General features: G+C 34.4%; 1 protein-coding gene across 4 annotated transcripts in view; it reads right to left on the bottom strand.

The window, feature by feature from the left end:
* AP3B1 (adaptor related protein complex 3 subunit beta 1) overlaps positions 1 to 23931 on the bottom strand; it is a 150214-nt gene that overhangs the window by 58329 nt on the left and 67954 nt on the right. For 3 of the 4 annotated variants that reach the window (XM_027671455.1, XM_027671456.1, XM_027671457.1), the window contains exons 15-21: positions 20708 to 20884; positions 15153 to 15339; positions 14049 to 14179; positions 11802 to 11913; positions 10326 to 10482; positions 7447 to 7630; positions 128 to 200 (exon numbers count right to left, since the gene is read on the bottom strand). In XM_027671455.1, coding sequence (XP_027527256.1) covers positions 128 to 200; positions 7447 to 7630; positions 10326 to 10482; positions 11802 to 11913; positions 14049 to 14179; positions 15153 to 15339; positions 20708 to 20884 — 1021 coding nt within the window. The remainder of the gene's footprint in view (positions 1 to 127; positions 201 to 7446; positions 7631 to 10325; positions 10483 to 11801; positions 11914 to 14048; positions 14180 to 15152; positions 15340 to 20707; positions 20885 to 23931) is intronic. The other variant, XM_027671454.1, reaches the window with a different exon arrangement.

Consider the following 23931-nt stretch of genomic DNA (forward strand, 5'->3'; position numbering starts at 1 on the left):
TTTTGTTTTCTCAGGAAACTGGTACGATAAATGAACAGAATCAATGTTTCAGACACTTAAAATTCACTGAATTAATGGAATTGAATTTATGCCATGGGAAACATGAGGCTTTAATCAAGATACTTACAATCATCTAAATCTAAGAGAAACACATCTTGTTTATTTGGCGTTTTTCTATCTTGTACTGTTTCTTCTTCTTTCTGTCAAAATATATAAATATTTCATCTTTCATCATATCAGCAAAAACAAGTCTTTAACACTTTTATAAAGCAAAATGTTATTTTTTTTACTGCTTTCATAAAGCAAAATATATCCATTTTCAGGGCTTGGCATCCAGAGAATTCACCTTGTGAGAAAGATTTCTTTACATAGTTAAACAGAACCTAAATTCCACAATTGAATATCTGAAGACAATGTGTTTGTTTAGTATTAATCATTGTTGCTACAAAGAAAACTTAGGTGACAGATCAGATACATCTGTTGAGACCACTAACAGAGACAGCAGCATTTTTTTAAGAGAAAAAAATCTGGGTACTAATATTTCTGTTTCCATATGAAGAACAGGTCAAAATCCATTCAACAAGAAATAGGTGTTATTTGCACTTATCTACGAGCATGGAATCCTGTCCAGTTATCTATTGGGATTTTACTTAATTGCTGGACAAATAACACTAAGTTGATTTTTGTCACAAAAGAAATTCCAATTTTAAGCTTAAAGATGAGTTCTAAAAATAAGAATTGCCAGTAGCGTAATAAGAATTGGCAGTAGTCTTTAGAGTAGAGAAGTAACAGAGTTATCTCAGTAACCTGGCAAACAGAGTATTTCAACAACACCTAAATAAAGAGTTCTAAACAAATCTAATAAGAGTGAGTGTTGGCCATACCTACAGAGCATGTCAAGACAGTGGTGATTCAGGAAAGAATTTAGTGTGTCACAGCTCAGTATAGACTGCCAAGAGGGTGGTTTAGTATAAAGGATTGATCTTTGGATGTAGCCAGAACAGTTTTGTCATCATGCTGTTCCTACCCACACTTTAGCATCCTTCATTTGGGTCAGCTGAAGAATTCCTTCTGCTTTTGCTCTCTCTGATTCACCAAACAGAAGGCTTTGCCATTCTTTTAGAAAATGTGTCAACTGCCTTTAGATCTTAAGACATTGCTCACTACCCAGGTACTGCAAGTAATTTAAATGTAGTCTTTCAGAGTCACACTTGTGTGAACTTTCTAGTTTACCAGTTTCCTCCTCAACAGTACGTGACAGGCAAATGCACATATGTACAAATATTGTACCATTTCTAATAAATTAACAGGTCTAAATAAATCAGCAAAACTCCTTATGACCATATGGGCCTCCATTTTTTGAGCATTTCAGGTACTCATGATATAAACTTCTACAAGAGTTTAGAGTCCTCTCAGAAACTCAGCAGGTAGAATCACTTTCTTTAGCTATCACCATAGAATAAAATGACACCTCTTTTCTCAAGGTGCAATCCCTTTCTTCTAGTCTCTCAGCCTCATGGTCAGTTGCAAACTAACAGTAATGACAAGTCTATTTTTTTTCCAATTTTGGGGAGAAATTCCATGGTTCCCTCCAAAGAACATGAAAGGAACTAGCTAACATCACTATTTGAAGCCTCTGATATTAATGACTACCAGGCTTGACCTCAGCCATGATGACATTGCTGATCATGTTCTCTTCTAAATCCACGGCTATGGTGATAATGTTATTCCATGTCTTATATATCTTGTCCAGAATTACTGAGGGACTCTGCTGCAGAACCCACTTTCTTGAATTCCATTCTGCTCACAACTACCAGACTTTTCTCTTGAAGTGTGTTTCTTAGCAAGTCATGAAGCTTCTTTTGGCTATTCTTGTTTTAAATCTGTGAAATAAGGATAAATAGTACACTTCATAAGCTAAAGGTTCTACTTGAATTACTCAGGTTTATAAAATGTCAGAGAAACAATTTTGTAACAATCCTTCTAATGAATTCCAACCCATTTTATAGCCCCATTTGGTGAATATTTAGCCCTGAATCTTGGGGTTAGCTCTCACCTGCACCACTTTTACTATAAACTATGTATCAACATTTTCCTAAAGTAGAAACTGTTCAAAAGCCAAAACAGACTAAACAAAATGCAAATATATTTTAAAAAATCCTCAATTTCTGAACTCTTTCACTCCCTGTCCCCGCTTATCCATAAGATACAGTTCTACCTTCAACTATGACAAAGGTTCGAATGTTATTTTTAGCTACAGTTCTGTATTTGCTAATTATTTCAGTTGAGATGGGATTTCTTCACTCCCTTTCATTATGCAGCCAATTAAAGTCTATAAGAAGTGGCTCACCTACATGAGTGGTGCACAAGGATGAGAATTTCATATGTTTCAGTACAACTTTTTAAAACATTAGGAGTCAGAGCCAAGGAACCCTTTCGCTGTTAATCTGTCTACTGGAGACAACTAAGACATTCTATGTCACAAATAACATGAACAGTTTGTTTTTTCTGTTATTTATTTTGCCATTCTAGAGTTGTTACTAAGTACATATCACAAAGCTTGTTATGTACTTTTGTGAGATAAAATCTATTTCTGCACTAATACTATTTTGACTCTATTACATAATACATCTTTAAAAATGAGGGGGAAATCCTTCAAGAGAATTTATTTCTTCAAAATAAAAGTAAAATGGTCCTAAGATAAGGTACAAGGGAATAATCCTTGTATCAAGGTAATGCATGGTAAGAAAAACTTCCACTGCACACTTTATCGGAAGACTATATTTATACTGTAAAAACAAGCAAATAAATAACACCACCAAATAGAAAACAAAACCAAACCAAAACCAAACCTTACCCTACCATCTGGGAAATGCAAAATCAGAAGCTAATTAAATTAAGTAAAAGCTAATGCTAAAGTATGATCATGTCTTATTTTCTATTTCAGTCAAGTGTGTCAAGCTTAAGAAAACACTTAGCTACTTAAATGCGTGTGCGCATGCTCTATATACACATAAACACAAATATTTTCATATTTATATGTATTTCTATATATGGGTATATACATTAATTGTGTGCAATTCTGCACAAAACACCAAAGAAATCTATTTATGTGAGTCCTGCCTATTACAAACATGATTATTTTTTAATTTGGATTTTCAAAGAAAAGAAAATTGATTGGCTATCTAGGAATAATAAATAGCCAATGACTGCAGATATTTCTATTGAATAAAAAAAGCTTTGCATTTGAAATCAGGACAACAAAAATGTCCTGACGTGTCTGACACTTCTCTGTAACATAATTTTTCATCTTTTTTTCTCAAAACTAAGTCTACAATATAACCCAAACAGTTTCCTACCAAGAAAGTCCACTATGTGAAAAGCAGAATACTAAACAAAGAAGTTAAGGTGTATTCCATCAAACATTTCTCCATTTGCAATTCATCTTGGTAATAGAGACAGAACCTGGTAAATGCATATAGGACTTGAAGTAGGAGATTTCTCTTGCTCAATGCATAATTCATGTGCTCCGCCTGTAAAGTGTGTAAAATGAGAATTTCACACCGCAGCATGAGCCATGGAGCTGTAGAGAAAAGGCAGATGAAATCATATTCTGCTGTGCAAATTTTATTTCTTATCCTCCCAATATTTATACAAAACCATCACTGACAATCCAAATGTATTGACAGATCACCCACTGTTTCCATTGTGTTAGCACTTGAAAAGAGATCAGGCAGAAAGATAGACAATTTGGTTTTTTATATTTTTTAAATAGTGGATCAGGTTTTTAACAGCTGAGTGACTGTATTATACTTGTATTAGGAGGTCAACAGTAGCTGATTTTAAAATCCCACTGTAGAGACACCTATTTATACACGCATCATCATCAAATTTGCATTTTAGCTCTACAGTATTTATGCTTACAGTATAATATGTATCTGAACACCTCAAACTATCCATATTTCAAAATTATATAAAAGACTGCAGGAAAAGAGACTGACTTTTCTATTCACTGCAGCTCAATTACAGTGAACACAACAGCTTTTTCAAAACGATTCTTCAAGAGAAAAAAATATTAAAACATTAATAACATATTGAGAAAAATAGTCCGAAGTTTTTGTAGCCTATTTTAATGCTAGTAGATGCATAGATATATGCAGAAATTAGGCTTCCATGTGAGCGTAATCAAACCCTTTTTATTAAGAAAATTCTGCTGAACATGGCAATGGTACCCAACAAAACATATGGAATGGTAAACATCACCCAAAACATCACCAATGTAACATAGTTCATAATGTGTGGCAAACTGAGAAACTATAAAAATAGAGCCTACTAACCACTGATTTTATCAATACGTATTTCAGAAATTTTTTTCAGTTTTACTGAAAAGGAAATCCTAATGAATCGTTTCCCCAAACAGACTGACCAAATTTAAGAATACATTGTAGCAGAATAATATAAACAATGTCTTTTCCAATTAAAATCTATTAGGATAAAACATGCATTTCTGAGAGCCTAGCAGAAACCATCTGCTTCCCAGGTGGTCTGAAAAATAAGTCAGGAAGGGAAGTAGAAAAATAAATATGCGTGGTTCCTGTAAAATGTACTTTGACACAAAGGCTCTACATACAATACTTTAGCTATAATGTTCTATAAGGTTTGTTAACAATTGTTTTTTCTTTTCAGCTTGGAAAGGGTTATATAGGTTATCATCAGCTAGTTCCACCTATCTCCTACAGGTTTCTCTCAAAACAGGTTTCTCTCATAAAAAAAAAATCTAGTAAGCTATTTAGCATAACAATCACCTTTAATAAAAAATACCTGTGATTCTTATCCCCAACCCCCTCATCCAACTATGCATTTAAAAATAAACAAGTACCAGAAACACCTCAAGTATAAATGCAGGCATCAAACACGGTTTAAATGGAAACTAACTTCATGGTTCCAGAGATTATTATCCTAGACTGAAACAGTCCTCTCTGTTCAAGGGCATTAAATGAACTACCTCCCTGCCTCTTCACACATGACCATTGCTGTTTACAGCCCATCAGCCACAGCTTCTTGCTCTTATAATAAATGTGCTAATTTCTTAGTGAAAAAGGATTTAAGGAACATAAACATTTAGCTTTTGCACACTACATTCTACACTACCTTTTCCATAATCTCCTTGCTTCTTTTTTTGCTGCCCTGCATATAAACCCACTGCTGTTTGTTTTATTATGCTTTTGTGGTGTTTAAAAGCTCTGCAATTTTTCAGCTCTACCCTTCGACTCTACTCTGATCAAGTCACCTGTCAACTGTTCAAAAATTTTTCTTCCTAACACATTTCTTTTTAGGTGCTTCTTAATCAAGTAAGACTTCAGAACTATTGCAAAGTTCTTTCTCTTCTCTTAAAATCCAAGGCCTTGACAATTTTCCATTGACTTCAACAATTCAATCCCAAGTTTCTTCGACATTCCAGTTACCATATTCAGTATATTTGACTTCACACATTCTTGACTGCTGTTTTAAAATATATAAAACTTCTTTATGTTAGTAGTCCTCACATATCCTGTGAAAGAACCAGACAGTTTAAAAAACTAGTGAAGGAAATTATGTACACAGTGTTGATATCCTGAGAAAAACGAACAAGTGCAGCAAAGAGCAGATACTACTGTTTGAATACGGTTTTGCAGTGGCTGCTGAGAACTAAGCAGATCAGAGTATCACTTTTGGTGAAAAAATACTGTGCTGATATGAGAAGCTACAAACTGTTTAACAATTTATGTCCCATTTAGCATCAAAGGAGTTTATTCTAAGAGGATTTAGGCTATATATTTTATGCTACCATTTTTTGGCAAGACGCAGTCTAGCTTCCCTACTAGAAAAAACTTCAACATAGATGTGTTACCCAGTGTGGTATTTGGGCAGGAAAACAATGATCAAACTGTGGAAACACACCTCCATTTCTCAAATGCTACAGCCTCACTTCATCATTTTTCTACTTAGTTGAAGAAGGGAAAAGCTAAGGTTACAACTCAGAGCTCCTAGACAGACCCATAAAGTTACAAAACGAAGACCATGTGCAACCTAAGCTCAAGATTTAGAGACACAGAGAGCCTTAGCTTCTCAACTAAAGGAAATGCACACTGAAACAGCTTTATAAAGTTATGGCCTTCTCTCAACTGTTCAAAACACACCTGTCCACCAGTTTCTACAATTGCATCAAATGCAACCATGTCTATTTTGACTATTTAGCAATCTAATACAGCAGTTGTGACTGAAATGTCTTGGTTTAATTTAAAATGCATCAGCATTTCACTTGATTTTCAATATCACACATCAGTATTAAAAAGGAATCTTCTGAGCTACAATTCTACCCTTCAAATTTTTTATAAAAATACAGAAAGAAATGCACAAGAAATATTTCACAACAGAAAAATAGGTTTCAGAAACTCTTTTACTCTTCTACCATAAAGGGTTTAGCATAAAGTTCTTCATTTATTTATTTTTTAAATGAAAACCAGGTAGAGCAACAGAAACCAATTCACTGCTATTAGCTCTAGGTCTATAATGCTAGCTTGATTCTAATGAACTGTTAAGCTCTTTTGTTTCACTAAAGTAAGCAATTAAAACTTAACTGACACATAAATGGCTCTGTGGTGCATTTTTGCATCCACACATATTTCCAAGTCCAGTTAAAAAAAGACATTATTTGAAAGCTTGCTACTTCATGCATGTTTTAAGAAAGCTAATAGAATTTGAAGTAGCAGAACTCTTAGAAAGCTTTATTCCTACCAAACACAGACAGCAATAAAAAGTTAATTTCTCATTAAGAATATTAATTCTACTAACCTATGTATACACCTCAATTATAGATTCACTAACTGCACTATTCTCAATTTTCACAGGAAATTTTAAAACAAAGCTAGTGTTTCTACTAGAATGTCCTCAAACTCTTAACAGACAATGTACTAACACTTGTTTCTCGGTTTTCTTTCCTATCAGACCCAGGTCCAGCAGTAATTATACTGTAAGATTCCATTTTAATAAAACAAGTCATCAACACCTATGTACTAAGCTTTCACCAGCTTAATAGTAACCTAAAAATAGATTAAAAATAATTAAATTCTATTACATAAGAATAATAGACTATTAGAAAAAATATTACATTCTGTCTATAAAAAATAATTAGATTCTATTTTCTTCTTCATCTATCTGAAGCAAAAATATAATGGAATTTAAACAGAAATATGCTTTTTATTATAAAAATACTCTTACTGGATTTCACTATAAAACTACCTTGGGATTGATCTTTTTATGAAAAGTCGAAAATTTTTTTTCATGATTTCTGGGGGTTTTTGATATGCATAAAACTACTACCCATCTCCATTCCCATAGAAGAAACATGTATAGACAGTTAAATGTTTTAATATTTCATAGAGGTTTTTAAAAAATATATTTTACCTTAGTAACCTTACTAGAGGCAGCACTTCTGGATTTTCCAGACTCAGAGTCACTTTTAGAGTCTGATTCTGATTTGGAGCCTGAAGAACTTTCTTCTGATGAAGAGGAGTCTGTATCAGAGGAACTGGATGTGCTTCTCTTCTTGGAGATCCCCTCTGCCTTCTTTTTAACATCTTCTGAATTACTATATATTTAAAAAAATGTTAAGAGACATGTAAAATCACAAAAGAAATCTTTTTAGGCAATATCCTACATCAACATTTCAAAGTTTTATTAAATGAGTTTTAAGTCAGTATTTCTTCATGATAAAAAACTCGGCTATGAATAAACCAGTCAATTTTTAAGGGTACTCAAAATTGTTCTATCACGCTACACAACATCACATATAATCTGAACCAGTAAAACAGCCAAACAAAATGTGAACACATTAAATATTAACAATTTGCGTGCACCCAGCTTGTGACACTGCAGAAAGAAGTGCAGAAATATATATACAAAGAAGCTTTCATACTATTCCACCTATGATTAACAGAATGATCTGTTATGTTTTTGCAAATTAATATTGTTTAAAAGAAAATCAATACATTTAGTTTATTCCTTTGTCAATTCTTCTAAATCAAACCATACCATCTACAAATAATACCTACAGTGTCTACAAATATTTCAACTCACTAAAGAGTTTATACCAAGAGCTGTTACCTTCTGATGCCCTTGGTCACATTGAATACCTTACAGATAATGGACTTTGGAGACTATTCTTCACAAAGTAAAGTTCCATTCACCCTGGCCCTGTTGGGTTATGTTGCTCTGTGCTAACAACTGTTGAATATTATCTGCCTTATTCACGTCTACTCATACTCTAACTACCAATTGGTAGATTACCCTTTTGTCTCAGGGGGAATTACTACCTAGAAATACCACAGGAAATTAAAATTGTTTTCTAATAGTTATCATGGAGCAGAAAAACTAATATTGCATACAAGGAAACCCCTTCTGTCCTTGGATTTGCAAGCAAACATTTTATACTTCCAAATCAGGTGTTTCATACACTACCTGTTGAAGTTTCCTTCCCAAGACAGTAAATTGGTTACTGAAGTGCTTGAAGGTAACAAGGTCAACAATAATTAAACAAATCCTGACCACTCAATTATTAAGAATCCCTTTGGACTCAAATTAAATTGTTATACATTTTTTCTTAGCTTTAGGAGCAGTACAAAATAATGTACTATGCCACATTACCGTTTGAGATTGCAATGTTTTTATAAGAAAAAAATGCAAAGAAGGAGAACTGAAAAATGTAACATGACAGAAAGCAAAATAATTAGGGTAAAGTCTTCCTCCTCCCAAGACCTTCCCAGGACTGAATTGCCTAAATCAAATTTAATCAAAATTATTAAAAATCAAGATAAATATTTAGACCATGCTAATAATGCCTACACATGTAACTGAAGTTGAAATCAACTCCCGATATTTTAGTCAAAAGCATTCTTTTCTGAAAGCAAAAAATTTTAAGCTTGCAAAGCTAAAAATGGAACAATGGTCCACTTCACAAAAACAGTCTAATGGAGCAAATCTGATTGTTAAAATCACAGTGAAAAATTGGTATTATCAAAAAATTATGTTTTAATATGACAACATTTAAAAACTTGTTTGAGGTCAATGAACTAAACAAAAACTCACTAGCATATACTGTTTAAAGTTTCTTCATGACTGGTACTGACAAAATTATCTACATTTCTTTCACTGCCGTTAACAGAAGTTGTAGTTGCATCAACAAATAAGTTGTTCTGAACCCATTATATAAATGAAGTTATTTTTCAACAATTTATCTTTAGCTTAGCTTTAAAACTAGATTTGAAGATTAAAAATGTTACTTTACTGCACATCAACCAGTTTTGATGGGTAATCATTGTTTATCTTACTGCTTAAAATTTCAGATGTTATTCTAATGAAAAGAATTTACTGGTAACTAGCTTTTTAACTTTGTGATGATGAAAAGCCTGTATTAATTTAACCTACAGATTTCATTTGTTCTGAACAGGAAAAACAATATAAATCACTTTTAAAATCATTAAATCCTGACTTAAATTAATAAAGTCATAATTAGGGCATTATGCTGTGTTTGTTATAGAAGTGGCAAGGCGAGCTGCTTTAATTACTGTCTGTAATAAAAGGAGCAGAGTGTGTACTGCGCCCCAATCAGCGCTGTCAGCCACGACTGAGCTGAGCTGCAAACTCATCAAGTGAGCTGGCAGCAGACTACAGAGTAAAGGGCGATCGTGTCTGCAGAGGCTACTTGCTGACAGCAGTGGAAGAAACAGATTCATACAATCCAAGGTATTAGCCCCAATTACTCAAAATTTTAATGATACTTGATAATGCTGTTGATAATAGGCAATCTTAAAAAGCACTAACACTTAAATATCTTAATGACCGTTTCCCTTCACAGCGCTTGCCTCTAATATTTGGATCATAATCTTTTTAATATAACATTATTTAGAAAAATCAATTGTCTTAGTTACATAATGGCAAAGTGTCGAAGGACTTAATTTTAGCTCTCAGTAAAATTGCTGCGAAAGGTAATTAAGTGTTTCACGCAACTGTCTGATCACTGATTCAGCCTCCCAAGGTTACCTCAATTTTCAAAAAGCCACCCAAGATTCTACTGAAGTCAGAAATTAATTCCAAACATAAGAGTAGTCTGACTAACAAAAATATGAACCCAGTTCATACACTGACTATTACTCACATACACTGACATCACTCCTTGGCCAAAACACCCCCAAAAAACATAATTAAAGGCTTGACAGACTGCTTACAGGAAGAGTGCTTTAACAGCTAGTATCACAAAAATAAAAACCATACAAATGTATACCTACCTTTCATCGGCAGCTCTACATGTTTTCTTTGCTATACTTTCTTTGCTGTCTGAATCACTGTCAGTTGATTCTTCACTGGGAGAGGAACTCCCACTAGTCTCATCAGTGCTGCCTTCCTCTTTATCTTCCTTCTCGCTTTCACTGCCAGACTCACTCCCTGAAATACAAACAACCCTTAAAATTTCAGTCTCAATATCTTAAATAAACAGTATTTTAGGTATCCAAGTTTGTTTTAAATTAAACAATGGTTTAGTATTTTAAAATCCAATTGTAAGCTTTATCATTATTTACCCTGTGTCAAAAACAGGCAAGAAAATCACTTTCCCCTTACATTCACAAAATTTTTTTAGTTAAAGATCTGCCCTCTTCAGCCTACAGTACTATATACTTTATCAAATTAAGAAGTCTAAAAATAAATTAATTGCATGTGGATTCTTCTAAGTTACATAATCCCATTAGGAGCTGGAGGTGACCTCAAATTTTCTGATCTATACATTCACTTAGCTGCAAAATTATCTTTTCAAACAACTGGTTAATTAGATAATCTGTTCTTGAACATAGTGACTATGATTGAATCCCTGTTTTAAACAAATTATTCATCCTCTAATTAATCATATAGTTACCAAATATTCAAATATCTGAAGTGAATATATACTTTCATTGCTTCAGAAATCACTAATTTCAGTGATATAGTTCTTAAACGCTTCTACATATTTCCTTAGTTTAGGAATTGGAAGGAAGCAGCTCCATATTCAGATTTTAAGGTGCCCCTCTTCCACTCAACTAGATGCCGATAATTCTTTTATGTCTCTAATGTTAAACATTTTCTATGTCTAAGGTCTGGACCTGGGAGAATTATGATCTTCACTACCTCTGAAGTATATTAACATCTTCTGAAATGTCTGCCTTGGGCAACTGCCGATCTAGCAATAAGTGGGTTAAAAGTTAAGGGTTAAAGGAAGCTTTGCTCACTGAAATTGATAGGCAGCTGTTATACTCTTTGTCATCATCCCCATTAAAATAAACAGAAAACATTATGTAGAATTTGAGAAAAATACTGAAACAATTTGCTGAATAAATCCCACAAAAGACTACACAATTAAAAAAGTCTGGTCATTTAGCAACACAGCAGCACATGCTATCAAAACAGGACTTCACCACCAACAAATTCCAAAAAGCATTAAAGACAAGCACATGGGCACTCTTCCTGCAAAGAGCTAGGTGCCTTCAGTTTTAACTGGAGTTACAGACTCTTACTACTTACACTTGACTCAAAGCAGGATGAAAATAGCATGCCAGCTTTTTTAACTAGGAAACAATGCAAAGGCTAACTCATACAGTGAATGCAAAATTTTCCCCCTCATTTCCTGACTTCATACATAGCTCTGGATTTTTTTGGCATTTTTTCCATTTTTTTTAATGTAGCAGCCAGTTCTGAAGATACAGTTTCCAGGCAGTGGAGATCCAAACACTTACCTGATGAACTGGTACTGGCAGACTCATCTTCTTCCTCTTCTGATTCTGAGTAGAACTTTTCAGTAGGTTTCTCCTTCTTTGGCTTACCTAGAATTCCAGTCCATTCCTTTGCCTGTAAATAAATTTCAATTTACATTTACTTTTGCAACCAGCAATACAAATATATACACATATCAAAGCATAACACTCACAGTAGTGGTATTGAGCAGTTTCTAAATAAATCATCTAAGCAAGTGAAGAGAAATTATTAAACTTCTCTTACTTTCCACAATTAGGAGAACCAGAAGTTTTGTACATACCTACAAAAGGTGAGATATGTCTATTAGAGAGTCTAGAAAAAGATTTACTAAGGCAGATTAAAAGCATCAGTAACAATAAATTAATTTCTTTGCCAAAAGAACATGAAGTCTGAGAGTTTTATCTCTAGATCCAGCTGACTATGACTAGAATGAAGGGTAAATAGGGCTAGTCACCATCCTTATCATCCCAAGTTTTAAGTGGAAAACTCCGTAGCTAGCCACATAGGAATTATATTTCACTTCCATTGCAATTCCCCAAATAAAAGTAATTATTACAACCAAGAGAATGCCAAAATGTGGCAATACTTTGCCCAGACTTTTTTTCTTTCCATATACCTCTACACTACTAGAGAAGCAAAGGAATAACTCAGGACAGGAAAAAAACCAAAATGGCAGACAACTCTATTAACAGAGTGATAGAGGTCTGCCTCAGTGACTGCTCTGATCTGGAATAAGACTAACTTCTGAATAGCTCTAACTATTACCTGCAAGGGTGTATAGCTCTAGAGACACACTGGTTTCCTGTTGAACACCAAAATCAGCTGACACTTAAAAAGCCAATATTCTTTTGGATATAAACGACAATTTAATTATGCATTGCAGCTTAACTCAGTTTCCCTCACACGTGTTGTGTAGGTAGATGCAGTATTAGAACCACCACAAAGTTAATGACAATGAAATACCCTCCAAAGAAAATACTTGCAAAAAAAAAAAATCCCATGGTTGAAGGACTTTCCCATTTGTTTTGAGGTTTAAATAGCTGGAGGTGGACGTTTTCTACTATGTTGTAGACGGATTACTCCATTTGATCAATTTCCTGCAATGTTTTTTAGTTTTATGGACAAAGGCACCTTCAGACATTCTTTCACGCCAACCCTACAATTTATAATCCTCTGTTTGAGCTGATTACCTTCAGATTCTTCCCATAAAAACTTTCAGAAGTTTGTACACAAATACGTCTTTTCCTGAAATCTGTATAAGAAGGCAGACATGTAGTATATTACAGTACTAAGGAGAAAAGGCTGTTCTACCGCACTGCTGTCCATTGGCTTCTGCAAGTCACACTTATGTTCTAGAATTTTCTCTACCCATTCTATGCCTAACATTGTCTATGCAAATTAATCATCCACAATTTACTACAGAAGTCGGCTCATTACAAGGACTGTGTGCTTTTCCACATATATGTGTTACAATGCCACGCCTCCAGGAGCACCATCAGCACAGCGTATACCAGTACATTTACATTTTTCTTACTGTTCAACAACCTTCACTGGCATTTTAGTAGGACTCTGGTACCTGACATATAAATCACAGCTCTGGTACTAAAACGCAACTTTGCCTCAGAGTTTACACTACAGTCACAAAGAACTGCAGAGGACCAGCCCTATATGTCAACACATGACTAGTGCACTAATAGACGACATTTTCCTATTATAAACTTCCTTAATTCTCTCCAGGTTATCCTAAATGTAAACCTTGGTCTCATCCAAACTTTACACTTCAAAACATATATAATGTAACCCCCTGCTGCTGCCTTTTGTCTGTATTACCTTTTTTTTTTGTTTAGCCTTGGATTTGTACACAAATTAACTTCCACTTATCTCCTAGTTTGGTAATCCACCTACACTCAATTAATATACTGCAGCTGAGTATATAGAATATAAAAAATATGAAATCAGAAGTGAGATGGAGGTGAAAAAAGTCCTTTTAATCCACAAGTGAAGCAGAAGTGGCCTACAGTTGATCCACTTCTCTCACTGAAAAGAGCAAGCATTGTGCAAGCTCCCAAATGTTCCGTTTCTAAGATAAAAAAAGCAACACAGACGTTCCCATGAATCAGTGGTTTTCAGTACAGCACACAGATAGTATTTAAATACTTGTATTTTGGGCTAATACTTTATATTGACAAGTGCCTTCAGCAAAGTTACTTTTAATAATGCTGACGTACCGACTCGACCACGTCGACGTTTCGGACAGAAGCGTCAGGCGCCACCTCTGGCCAGTCAGACAGTTCCAGGTAGCCAATGGCTTGGCTGTTCAGTGTGTGAGACAAGGTGCCAAGCTGGAAACGATCCCGATCTATTAAAAAAATGAGGGGGGAGGGGAGGGGAGGGGAGAAATACACAAACACCGTGAGCTCTACCACAAAGAGCAATCTTAATCAGGGCTAAAGGTAATTGCCATTGTATTACCTCAAATGTCATGGAATAAATATAAACTAGGAAGCTCTTCATAGGTCAAAAAACTGATTTCAGTCCATAGATTACAATAATCTCCCCCATAATGGTCAATAAAAAAGCTAATCAGTCAGTGTGTTTAGAGGTGTTGCTCTGAAATGTAGCTTCTCTAAAAATTACTTTACTGTGAATATTAAGAATGACAGCACAGTTAAACAATCCATATACATGTCTTGGCACAAACACATCCAGAATTTTAATAGTTTTTCTTCAAAATGGAGCTCCTTTTAGAGCTTCAAAACCAGACTTAAGTAAGTATAAAACCAAAAATTATAAACTGTCACAGTAACAGAGTATTTTTAGTTCAGATAACCTGATAACCTTTTAATTTGAGAAGACAGACCATGGATCTTGCTTGTAAAAAGACAGGAAAAATGTACAGGAAAAATTACGATTTTGGAGAAAAATAAAAAAACCCTAATTTACTGAGATTCAATTTATTTCAGATTCATAAAACATTTGTAACACTCACATTAACAATCTTCTAATGAAGTCCAGATAAAATACTAGAGCTGTTCACCTAAATTGAAGAATAGTGTTCCTCAAAAGACACACCTTCTGCTATTTAAATCAAATTTAAAATCCATATGAATAAAAATGGATCAGTTTGTCAGGGTTTATCATTAAAAAAAATGCACTGTGTTTGCATCACGCAAAACCTGCTTGCTGAAAAGCGAGTAAGCAGACTGAGTATCCTTGCATATTAATCTTTTCTATTTGCTAAGTGACACAATTTGTGAGAGTATTTGACATAGAATAAGCTGCTACATTCCTTTACACAACGAACATTTACCAAATGGTTTTGGCAGTTATACCTTTAAAAGGAGATTCAAGCAATGGGGCAGGTTTCTGCGCCAGAAATATTTTTTTGGCGTATTTGCTTAGAGCTCCACTCTTCTCATTCGGAACAATAAGCTGCCTAATAAATCTTGTACGGTCTCTGATGTCGTAGCTTTGATCATACTTGCCGAGATTTAATACGTACTGGGTAAGCAATTTTGTCTGTGGAAAAAAACAGGACAAGAACAGAATCCAAGTTATTTATGATTATTGATAACTCTGGATAAACATATTTAAAGAGGTAATAAAAATGAATGGTTATGTCAAACAAATGTTGCTCCATAGGGAATATGCATTTCTAAAGCTGCAAATGGAATTCTGCAGCCAAAGCACATGTCCTCTTCTGTATTGGGGAGGTGAATGCTGAGTACTGAGAAGCAGCCATGTGCTAGATTATTAAACTGCTGAAGTGGAAAGAAAGGCATCATTAAAAAAATAATCATATATGGCAAACCCGCTGAAGGGTCTACGTGAGGATAATGAATGTGGAAATACAACTAAAAACATGGCACTCAAAACTTAATCGGAAAAATATGCAGGACATCAAAACATCAGAGGGTATTAGGGGGCTGGCAAACTGCTTCTGCTGAGGTGTGTTTTATGAAGAGATACTGTCCCTGGCATAAGCAGTGTCTGCACTCTGACTGCACTCAGTTACTTTATCCTGAATTATGACCCATTAAAGCAGACACATGAATCACTGAACTGGATTACTGCAAATTATTTGCAGTGCATTTAGCTGTTACTTTTTCATAAAAGCAAGCTGCTGATGCCCTCTAAAAACCAGGATGAAAGACTTCTTCCATTTTTTTTCTTGAAGCTTAAAGCCTCCAGTAATATCGGTCATTTATTTATTTATGTAAGAGAGCAACTTATACTATCACAGGGTTTTACAGCATAATAGGGTTTCCTAATTTCATGTCGCAGAATATTAACATGTCTTAAGTAATTCTAATAATTCAGTTAATTTTTAAGATAATGAAATAATATAAAAATGGAGGGAAACTTTCCCAGTATCTTAGAAATAATGTAGTGTAACCAGAACAATAGTGCTGAATTGACTTGCATCCATTCAATACATTTGAAAAAAGTAGGCCACTTCCTTTATATAAAAGCAAACAGGAAAAAGAACAGAAACAATATACCATCCTAAGGAAGTAAATTTTGGTATTTCAACTCAGAATGGATGCATAACACAGGGTTAAAAATGTATCATCATGAAGGATTTATTTTCTTTATAGAAAAGAAAACAAGTTTCTATATATATCTTGTTTATCATACAATTGCTACAACAATAACACAGTTTCAATCATGTGAGAAGAAAAAATACATATATAAAAAATTTTTGTTGTAGGCCATTTGCTAAAAAAAGTTCAATTTAACAACTTCCAACTCGAGGATGCAAGTTACAGGTTTTTTTCTAGAGATGTAAAAATACTTTTTCAGAATAATGATTAACTCTTGTAGGTGAAATACACAGTAAACAAAAATTGGTTTTAATTTTAACCACATACAAAGCAATATATGCAAGCATTTCACAAAATAATCTATGGCACCAAAGATTTGAGGAAGCTAGTCATTTTACATTAGAGTAATAGTAAAAGTATAGTCAAAAAAACCTTTCAGTGAAATATTTTTTGTTTCTTTTTTCTCTCTGACACCCAAGAATGGTTCTGTGAAAACATATTTTTCCCCCCCAAGGTACTGTTTTAGCTCTGGGAAAGGTAAAACTTTCCCATATGTATTTGACAGCTTATTGGCAGCTATTTCTGTATGAGGGTATAAAATTTTAAACAACTGCATCAAGCAGAGTATATGTAATCTGCACTCATGCAGGACTTATGCTGTTCAGTCGAAATGGAATTGGAAGGGAGGGTTCCCAGGTAGCATGAATTAAACTAAATGAGGGATACCTCCTGCAGTTTTTGCCATCACTTCTCTGTAAAACAAGACAAGACTCCTTGATGTGGCAGAAAGCTCAGCAGAACGGATTATAAAACACAGTGCTCTTAGCCTGTGAATTGCTATAGGGATGGGAAAAGTTTAGGGTCTTATTTTCATGGTGGGTATTTTTTCAGTGGGTGTTGATGGAATTAGAAAAAGACAAATTAGACAGATAAAGAGTTGATCCTGAAAGACTGCATTTCCTTTAATGGAACAATTTTCTCTGTGATCCTTTGCCTTTCCTGTCCCCTAAGACACCTTTCACATACTGTCCAATACAGATAAATACACAATAAATTTACATTGAAGAATGTTCCGTATCTTCAGAAAGTCTCCTTGCAAGCATCACATCTAGTATAGTTTTCATGAAAACAGCAAGGAAACATAAAATTTTTTTAAATTTTTCTTACAGCAATGCAACCAAACAAGTAGAAGACCTTTTCTACATGCAAGTAGTTAATAAAAAAATATTTTAAATTAAAAATGAAAAATAAACTAAGAAATATACATCAGTGTCTCCAACAAAGGAATTTCCATAATAAGTTGAAAATCATTTGAGCAAGCACGCTAATTTAGTGAAATATGACAGAATCTGCACATCATGACTGCTTCTCAGAATAGTGACAAAGTATTCTGATCCATGAGTTAACACATTTATTATCATTTGCCAATATTGCCTGTTATCTGAACATATATAATACTATATAGGCATATTTTTTTTTCATCCTCACACTGTTAGAACCCATTACTATTTTTTGCACATTTTGGTTTGGCTAGTGGGAAAAGCATTCATTCAAGTCATCCTTCAGCAACATTTCTAGAATTTTCTAGTGACAACAGTTCTATTTAAGAATTTATTGCCTATCCTATATTAGCAGCAATTAACCTTTTAGTAGATCCCCACTTCAAAATTTTGTAATAGAAATGTTACCAGCAGATAAGGCTTCATAAAGTCAGAAAACAATTATCTAGCCACTCTTCGATATCATTAGCTTGCAGTATCTTGATTCTTTAGACACAAAAGATAAGAGTATTGTGCTTAACTACGACTGACATATCTATTTACACCCTACAACTACTTGGGACTTTCTCTGGTGGGAGTCCTACTGTATTAGGCAACAGAAACCCATCAAAATCTCTTTATTCTTCCTGCTATAGGCAAGAAACATCCAAGGCAACTAGATGGCATATTTTCTGGGTAACACTTTCTCTTATATGAGCTCCATTTAGACAGCTATCTAGGACACCCAAAAGGATTTTATGACCCTAAGTGTCGAAAAGACAAAGCAGGTTTACCAAATAATACAGACACCTAGAGGAAAGCCTGCTTTTATTACATATTTATACAGATAGGATTGAATCCGAAACTCTTGCTTAAATTATAAACAGCCTTTTAAAGTTCATGGGGTGATCACAGGATTTAAAGTATACTGGAAATGATTACAAAAATCCTGAATATTAAAAAGCATTCCTGTAAATGTGCTGCACTAAGTGTTTGAACATATGACTAAGAAAACCACAAGCAAATAAAATAATAGATTTGGAGAAAGGGAATAAAATAACCAACTTTTATTTCCTCCAGAACTTCATGCTTTTCTCCAAACAAGGCTTCACAGATGAGTTCAATCTGCCTTTCCCTCACCTGGGGAAAGAGCTCTTTTCATCTGTTTGGTTGTGTTGTCTCTTTGCTATTCTACCACTACTTTTCAATAAAGTGACATTGTAGCTTTGAGATTCTCACAACTCCATTCACTTTGGATGAAACTGATAAAGCATTCATAAAAGTACAATATGGTAGGATATAATATAAAGGCAGAAAACACAGGTTGAGTAGAGATGGGCAGACCAGTAACTGAGCAATCATGTGTACAAGATTTGACGTCAAGTTCTAAAAATTAGAGTGAAAAAAGGCTGGACTTTTTTTAGAAACTTTTTTTTACTTTTTAGAAGTAATTACAGAAAGTAACACTGTAATACTGAGTGAGTAGAGAAGCATTACTCCTGGGAATAAGGATGTAGATTTAGGAAGAATGTTGTCAGCTCCTAAAGGGAAACTCATGGTATTCTAGTTTAAAAGGAGTTTTGAATCAAGACAAGTCACCAACCTACACTGTTAGAATTTTTATACAAATATCTTGACCACTTGAGATATTATTCTTCAACAACCTAAAACTTAAAGAGGAAAACACCCTTTGATGAAAATCATCATTCAGTAGGCATCTCAGGAGACAGTTTCTTCTGCTTTATCATCATTACTATAATTGAAAAAAGGGTTATGCAATGCTTATATGGTTTAAAATGTATTAAGATGTGAAACTGGAAAAAAACCATCATGGAAATCATCATCTCCTTGTAGGCAATGGATTTTTCATCAAATACGGTGTGGAAAAATTTACATGGAATACAAAAACTATATGGAAAATTATTAAATATTATGTAATGAGCTAAAAGAAGACAGTTTTGATAGTCAAACCAATCTTTCCTTATCTCAGTCGGCATTTTCAGCAGGATGAGCAATGACAGAAAGAAGTCTTTTGTTACTGCCCTATTTTACACTGTATAAGCAAAGCACTCATTCCTATCTGAGTGCATGGTGAGACAGTTCATCTCCCACACACCCTACAAAATAAAGTCTCAGATCACATCTGTAGTTGGATATAGCTATCAAGGAACAAGAAGACACCACAGTTGAGGAGATGCAAGATTAGGTGCTGTGCAAACTGTTGCAAAACAAAGAGGTCTAGCAGCCCAGAAAAGTGTATAAATCTCAGACAATATATTTCTTCTACAAAAGAAATCTTTGATTTTAGAACCTTTTAAAGTAGTAATTGGAATTACAGTGACAAATTAGTGTCAAAAAACCATATTCCATAGCCAGAGAGTGATGGAGTTCACAGTGTTGTCACTGAGAAGAATGAGGCAGCTGGCAGCTCTCACAGCCATTATTCAGCTGCCTGGAGATCTAAGTTCACCATTTGGTACTATCTGACATTTTTAGATTATCTTTACTACTAGAGATATCAAAAGCCAACCTTCTCCACTAGGTAAAATGAAATAGTACAAAACCAAACATATGAAAAATAGAAAAAAGGAACGCAGTAACTATCTTTAAAACAGGCACTGATGGAAAAACAAAACGAGGCCTTTTACTGGCATCTCCTTTTAGATATCCTGAATAAAAAAATTAGCAGCTTCTTGTTCAAAATGACAGTATTTCCTTGATAATTCTGGTCTTCATTTCAGAAAACAGCAAATCATATCCGAAAAATCTCCTATCTGATACTACTAATACAATTTACAAATCTTCCCCATTAATTTGAATTGAAAAATTGAGTTTCCCAAAGAAAGACAGAAAGAAAGAAAGAAAGAAAGAAAAAGAAAAAACCACATTTATGATCCAGCATACTTAAAGACTCATGGTTGGATTTAGTCTGTTAGATTTCTTGAAAACTGATGTTCAGCTTTTCTTCATACAAAAACATGGACTAGTTTTGGTTACGTATACAGAAGAAATCACTACTTATCTACATAAACTGCACAAAACCTATCATGACTCTAATACATACAATTCTGAGTTTAGGCTTACCTGCTTTGAGTTTGTTAAATACAGTTTTGCACCCAAGTTTAAGATCTGCAACTTCACAAGGTCATCTTCATTAGTGAAACTCTTGGCTGTCTTTCTCAAAACATCAGGTGCGATCTTTGGAACCCGCTCACAGTACTCGCCAATGAGCCACAGAATGCTGGCTCTGGCTACTGGAACCTGAGAAAACATCAAGAATTTTAAATTAATACATTCACAGACTACTTGCATACTTGTATGTGTCTGTGTTCACTAACAAGTTAGACAAAATACTATTTAAAGACAACTGCCATGCAAGAAATGCAGAGTGAAATTAAAAACTGTTCAATATGGCCACTGTGGTAGGTAGAATATTTGTACAATTATAAGACAGTGATTTTGCTCCAATAACCACATGTTACAAGTTGATGAGACAAAAAGAGGAGGCTTGGAAAAAGAGGCACACAGAAGCGACATGTTCATGTTCACAGTATAAGCTGATGGCAACTGGGAACACAATCCAAGCCTCTGAAGTGTGCTTACGAATCCTTGCCACCAGGTTACACTACACACCATGTTGAAACAAGCCAGGGTTTTCTATATTACTATATTCATACAGAAATTGTTTCCAGCAATACACCTTTCTCAAATCCTGCCTAATCTAGTTTAAAAGCACATAGATTTCTTTAATACTATTGCTATCTTTCCTTCACTTTTATTCCAAATTTTGTGACAGTAAGATTCATAGTTTTGCAAATGTCCGAGACCAGCTAACATAGAATTTTGGTGAGACAGGAGTTCAACACTACAATTCTCAATTTCTGAATAGGATCTACCACCTTAATTGAAAACTCTCTGATCAGAAAGTTCTTACTTGGTTCTTACAGGTCTTACTTGGAGCTACTTGACAGTTTCACTGAAATTATTTTTTTAAATGTGAACTGACAAAAAAATTAAATAGTCTTGGAATTCACAGTGCAAGAGAGGCAAACAACTGCTACATATAAGAACTTTAAATGCAGTTAGAGTATGTTCGTCTGCAAAACGGTAAGACTGATGCCATTACTGTACACCGATTTCAGAAGGGAAAGAGGTTATTTCTAATGTTCCAAAGGTTACACTGCATTAAGACCTCACACCCAATCTATTATTTTAAATTGGGCTAAAGAATAGTAATTGAGTGGTACATTAAATTTTCCAGTATTGGAGCAGTTCAAGTTGCCTGCTGTACAGATAGATACCCCTAAATAAGAATGTATAGGCAACTTCAGACTTCAGTTATGGTAGATTTATTTTTCTAAAATATTTCATTACAGACTTGTTAAAATACTAGAATGCTACACGAGATCACCAAGAACCATAGTTCAGGCAGCAGCGTATTAGAAACATCCCTTTTCCTATTACTATCTTTTTATAAAGCAAAAATAGCTCAGAGTGCAGACCAATTTCAGGAACATCAATTATGAAACACTAACATCCCTATTGTACTTTTCCTAGTGAAACTCAGGACTACATTTTAAAACCACAATTAAATATACTTAAATAGTGTGCATTTAAGCACAGTGTATTACTCCTTCAAATTTTTTCCCAGTTTGTAAAATGTAATTATCAGAGTAATAAACTAGCTTTAGAATGTTAACTAAAAAGCCCAAACAAAGTCTAATTTGAAAAATAGTGACAATGGAAGACAGATGAAATTTCTCACGAGACTCTGCCTTTTAACAAGGTGGTTACCTTACTACGTAAATACTGTATATATATTAAACACAATTTTGCGCCACAAGAATCAATATCAATTAGAGACTTTTCAAATCAAACCCTGAGCAGAAGCCATTTTAATGAAAAGTGTATGTCGAACTGATGAACCCAATGTTTCTGTGTCACTGGATTCATTTGGGGTCAAAATCACACAATATTTTCAGACTTCTTTCTCCCTGTTTAAGTCTTCCAGTTCTCAACCACGTAATATCATGTGCATGATCCTGCAGCTGTTGTTTCCAGGGCACTCAAAGCAGCAAACAAGAAATGAAGACCCTTCTAGACCTTCACTGCCTTTTCCAGTACAGTTTAAGTAGGGACCTTGAATTGACAAAAATGCAGGAAATAATACTTTCATTATTCAGCCCTGCTCTGCATTATCCTCAAAGGCAAACAGGATTGTAAATTACTTTGCCTGATGTTTTATTCCATATGCCCTGAGCAAGTGGTTAAGTGCACTTTTTAAGCCTTTAGTACCAGGAGGCATTTTCCACTACCATTTCAACCCATTACCCGTCTCAAGGAAAATAAATAAATGGTTAAAAAATAAAAAAGAAAAACCAGCCAGACCCTCCCCTCAAAGCAAAACTGTTTACCTTCAGCAGTTAGAGAAAGCTATTATAAAGATTTTACAGATTGCTCTAAGTGGCACAATTGAAAAACTATTGTAGTTCATCTCTCAATCACAAACCACATAAGGCTAAAGTACAGCTTAAAATCACTAATGCTGATTATCCACATGTCACAAAATGAGGAGATATTCAAATTGCAAATGAGATATAATTCTCTGCATCCAGAAGAAAATTTGCATAGCTAGCGATTTTTTTTAATTTTACTTGGAATCAGAAATGTAAAGAGGGATAAAGTTGATTTCAAATGTCAGACTGATAGAAAGAAGAAAAAGTGCAAGTAAAGAATAGGCCATTTCCTGTAAGTGTATTTTTTAATCTGTCACTCTAAAAGCTATACACATGAGCCTATCACAGAGTGAACACCCAGCACAAACTAGCATTGCTTAGATCTCTGGCCCACAACTTAGCAAGTCATTAAATTGTAAAGCAATGATGATGTTATTAACATATTAACAGCTAAATGGAAATGTTTTTACAATTTTTAAAAACAGAATTTTAAAGAGATCCAATTATTCTCTTGTTTAATATCTTCAGGACACCATCACACATGCAATTTTCAGTTACAGCATTTGAAGGGTGTGGAGGAAAGGAGCTGGAATGTAGCTGGATTAAGCCGTACTGTGCTGCACTATGCATAGGTCTATGTACTCAACAAATATCACACACAAAATAGGTATCACAGATCTTTCACTGGGCACACCACCTGGGATAAAAGGCACAAATGAAAACACACAAAAGCAAAGGAACAAAAATAATCACTCTTTTCAGATATGTAAGAAACAATCAAAGGGCAAGATGAAATAGACTTAATCTTTACTGTAAATGAGAGTCAGTGGTCTACAAGAGCTCAGTAATGGT

Source organism: Neopelma chrysocephalum, unplaced genomic scaffold (assembly GCF_003984885.1).
Source record: "Neopelma chrysocephalum unplaced genomic scaffold, ASM398488v2 Primary Assembly neopelma1_97102, whole genome shotgun sequence".
NCBI classification, from domain to species: domain Eukaryota; kingdom Metazoa; phylum Chordata; class Aves; order Passeriformes; family Pipridae; genus Neopelma; species Neopelma chrysocephalum.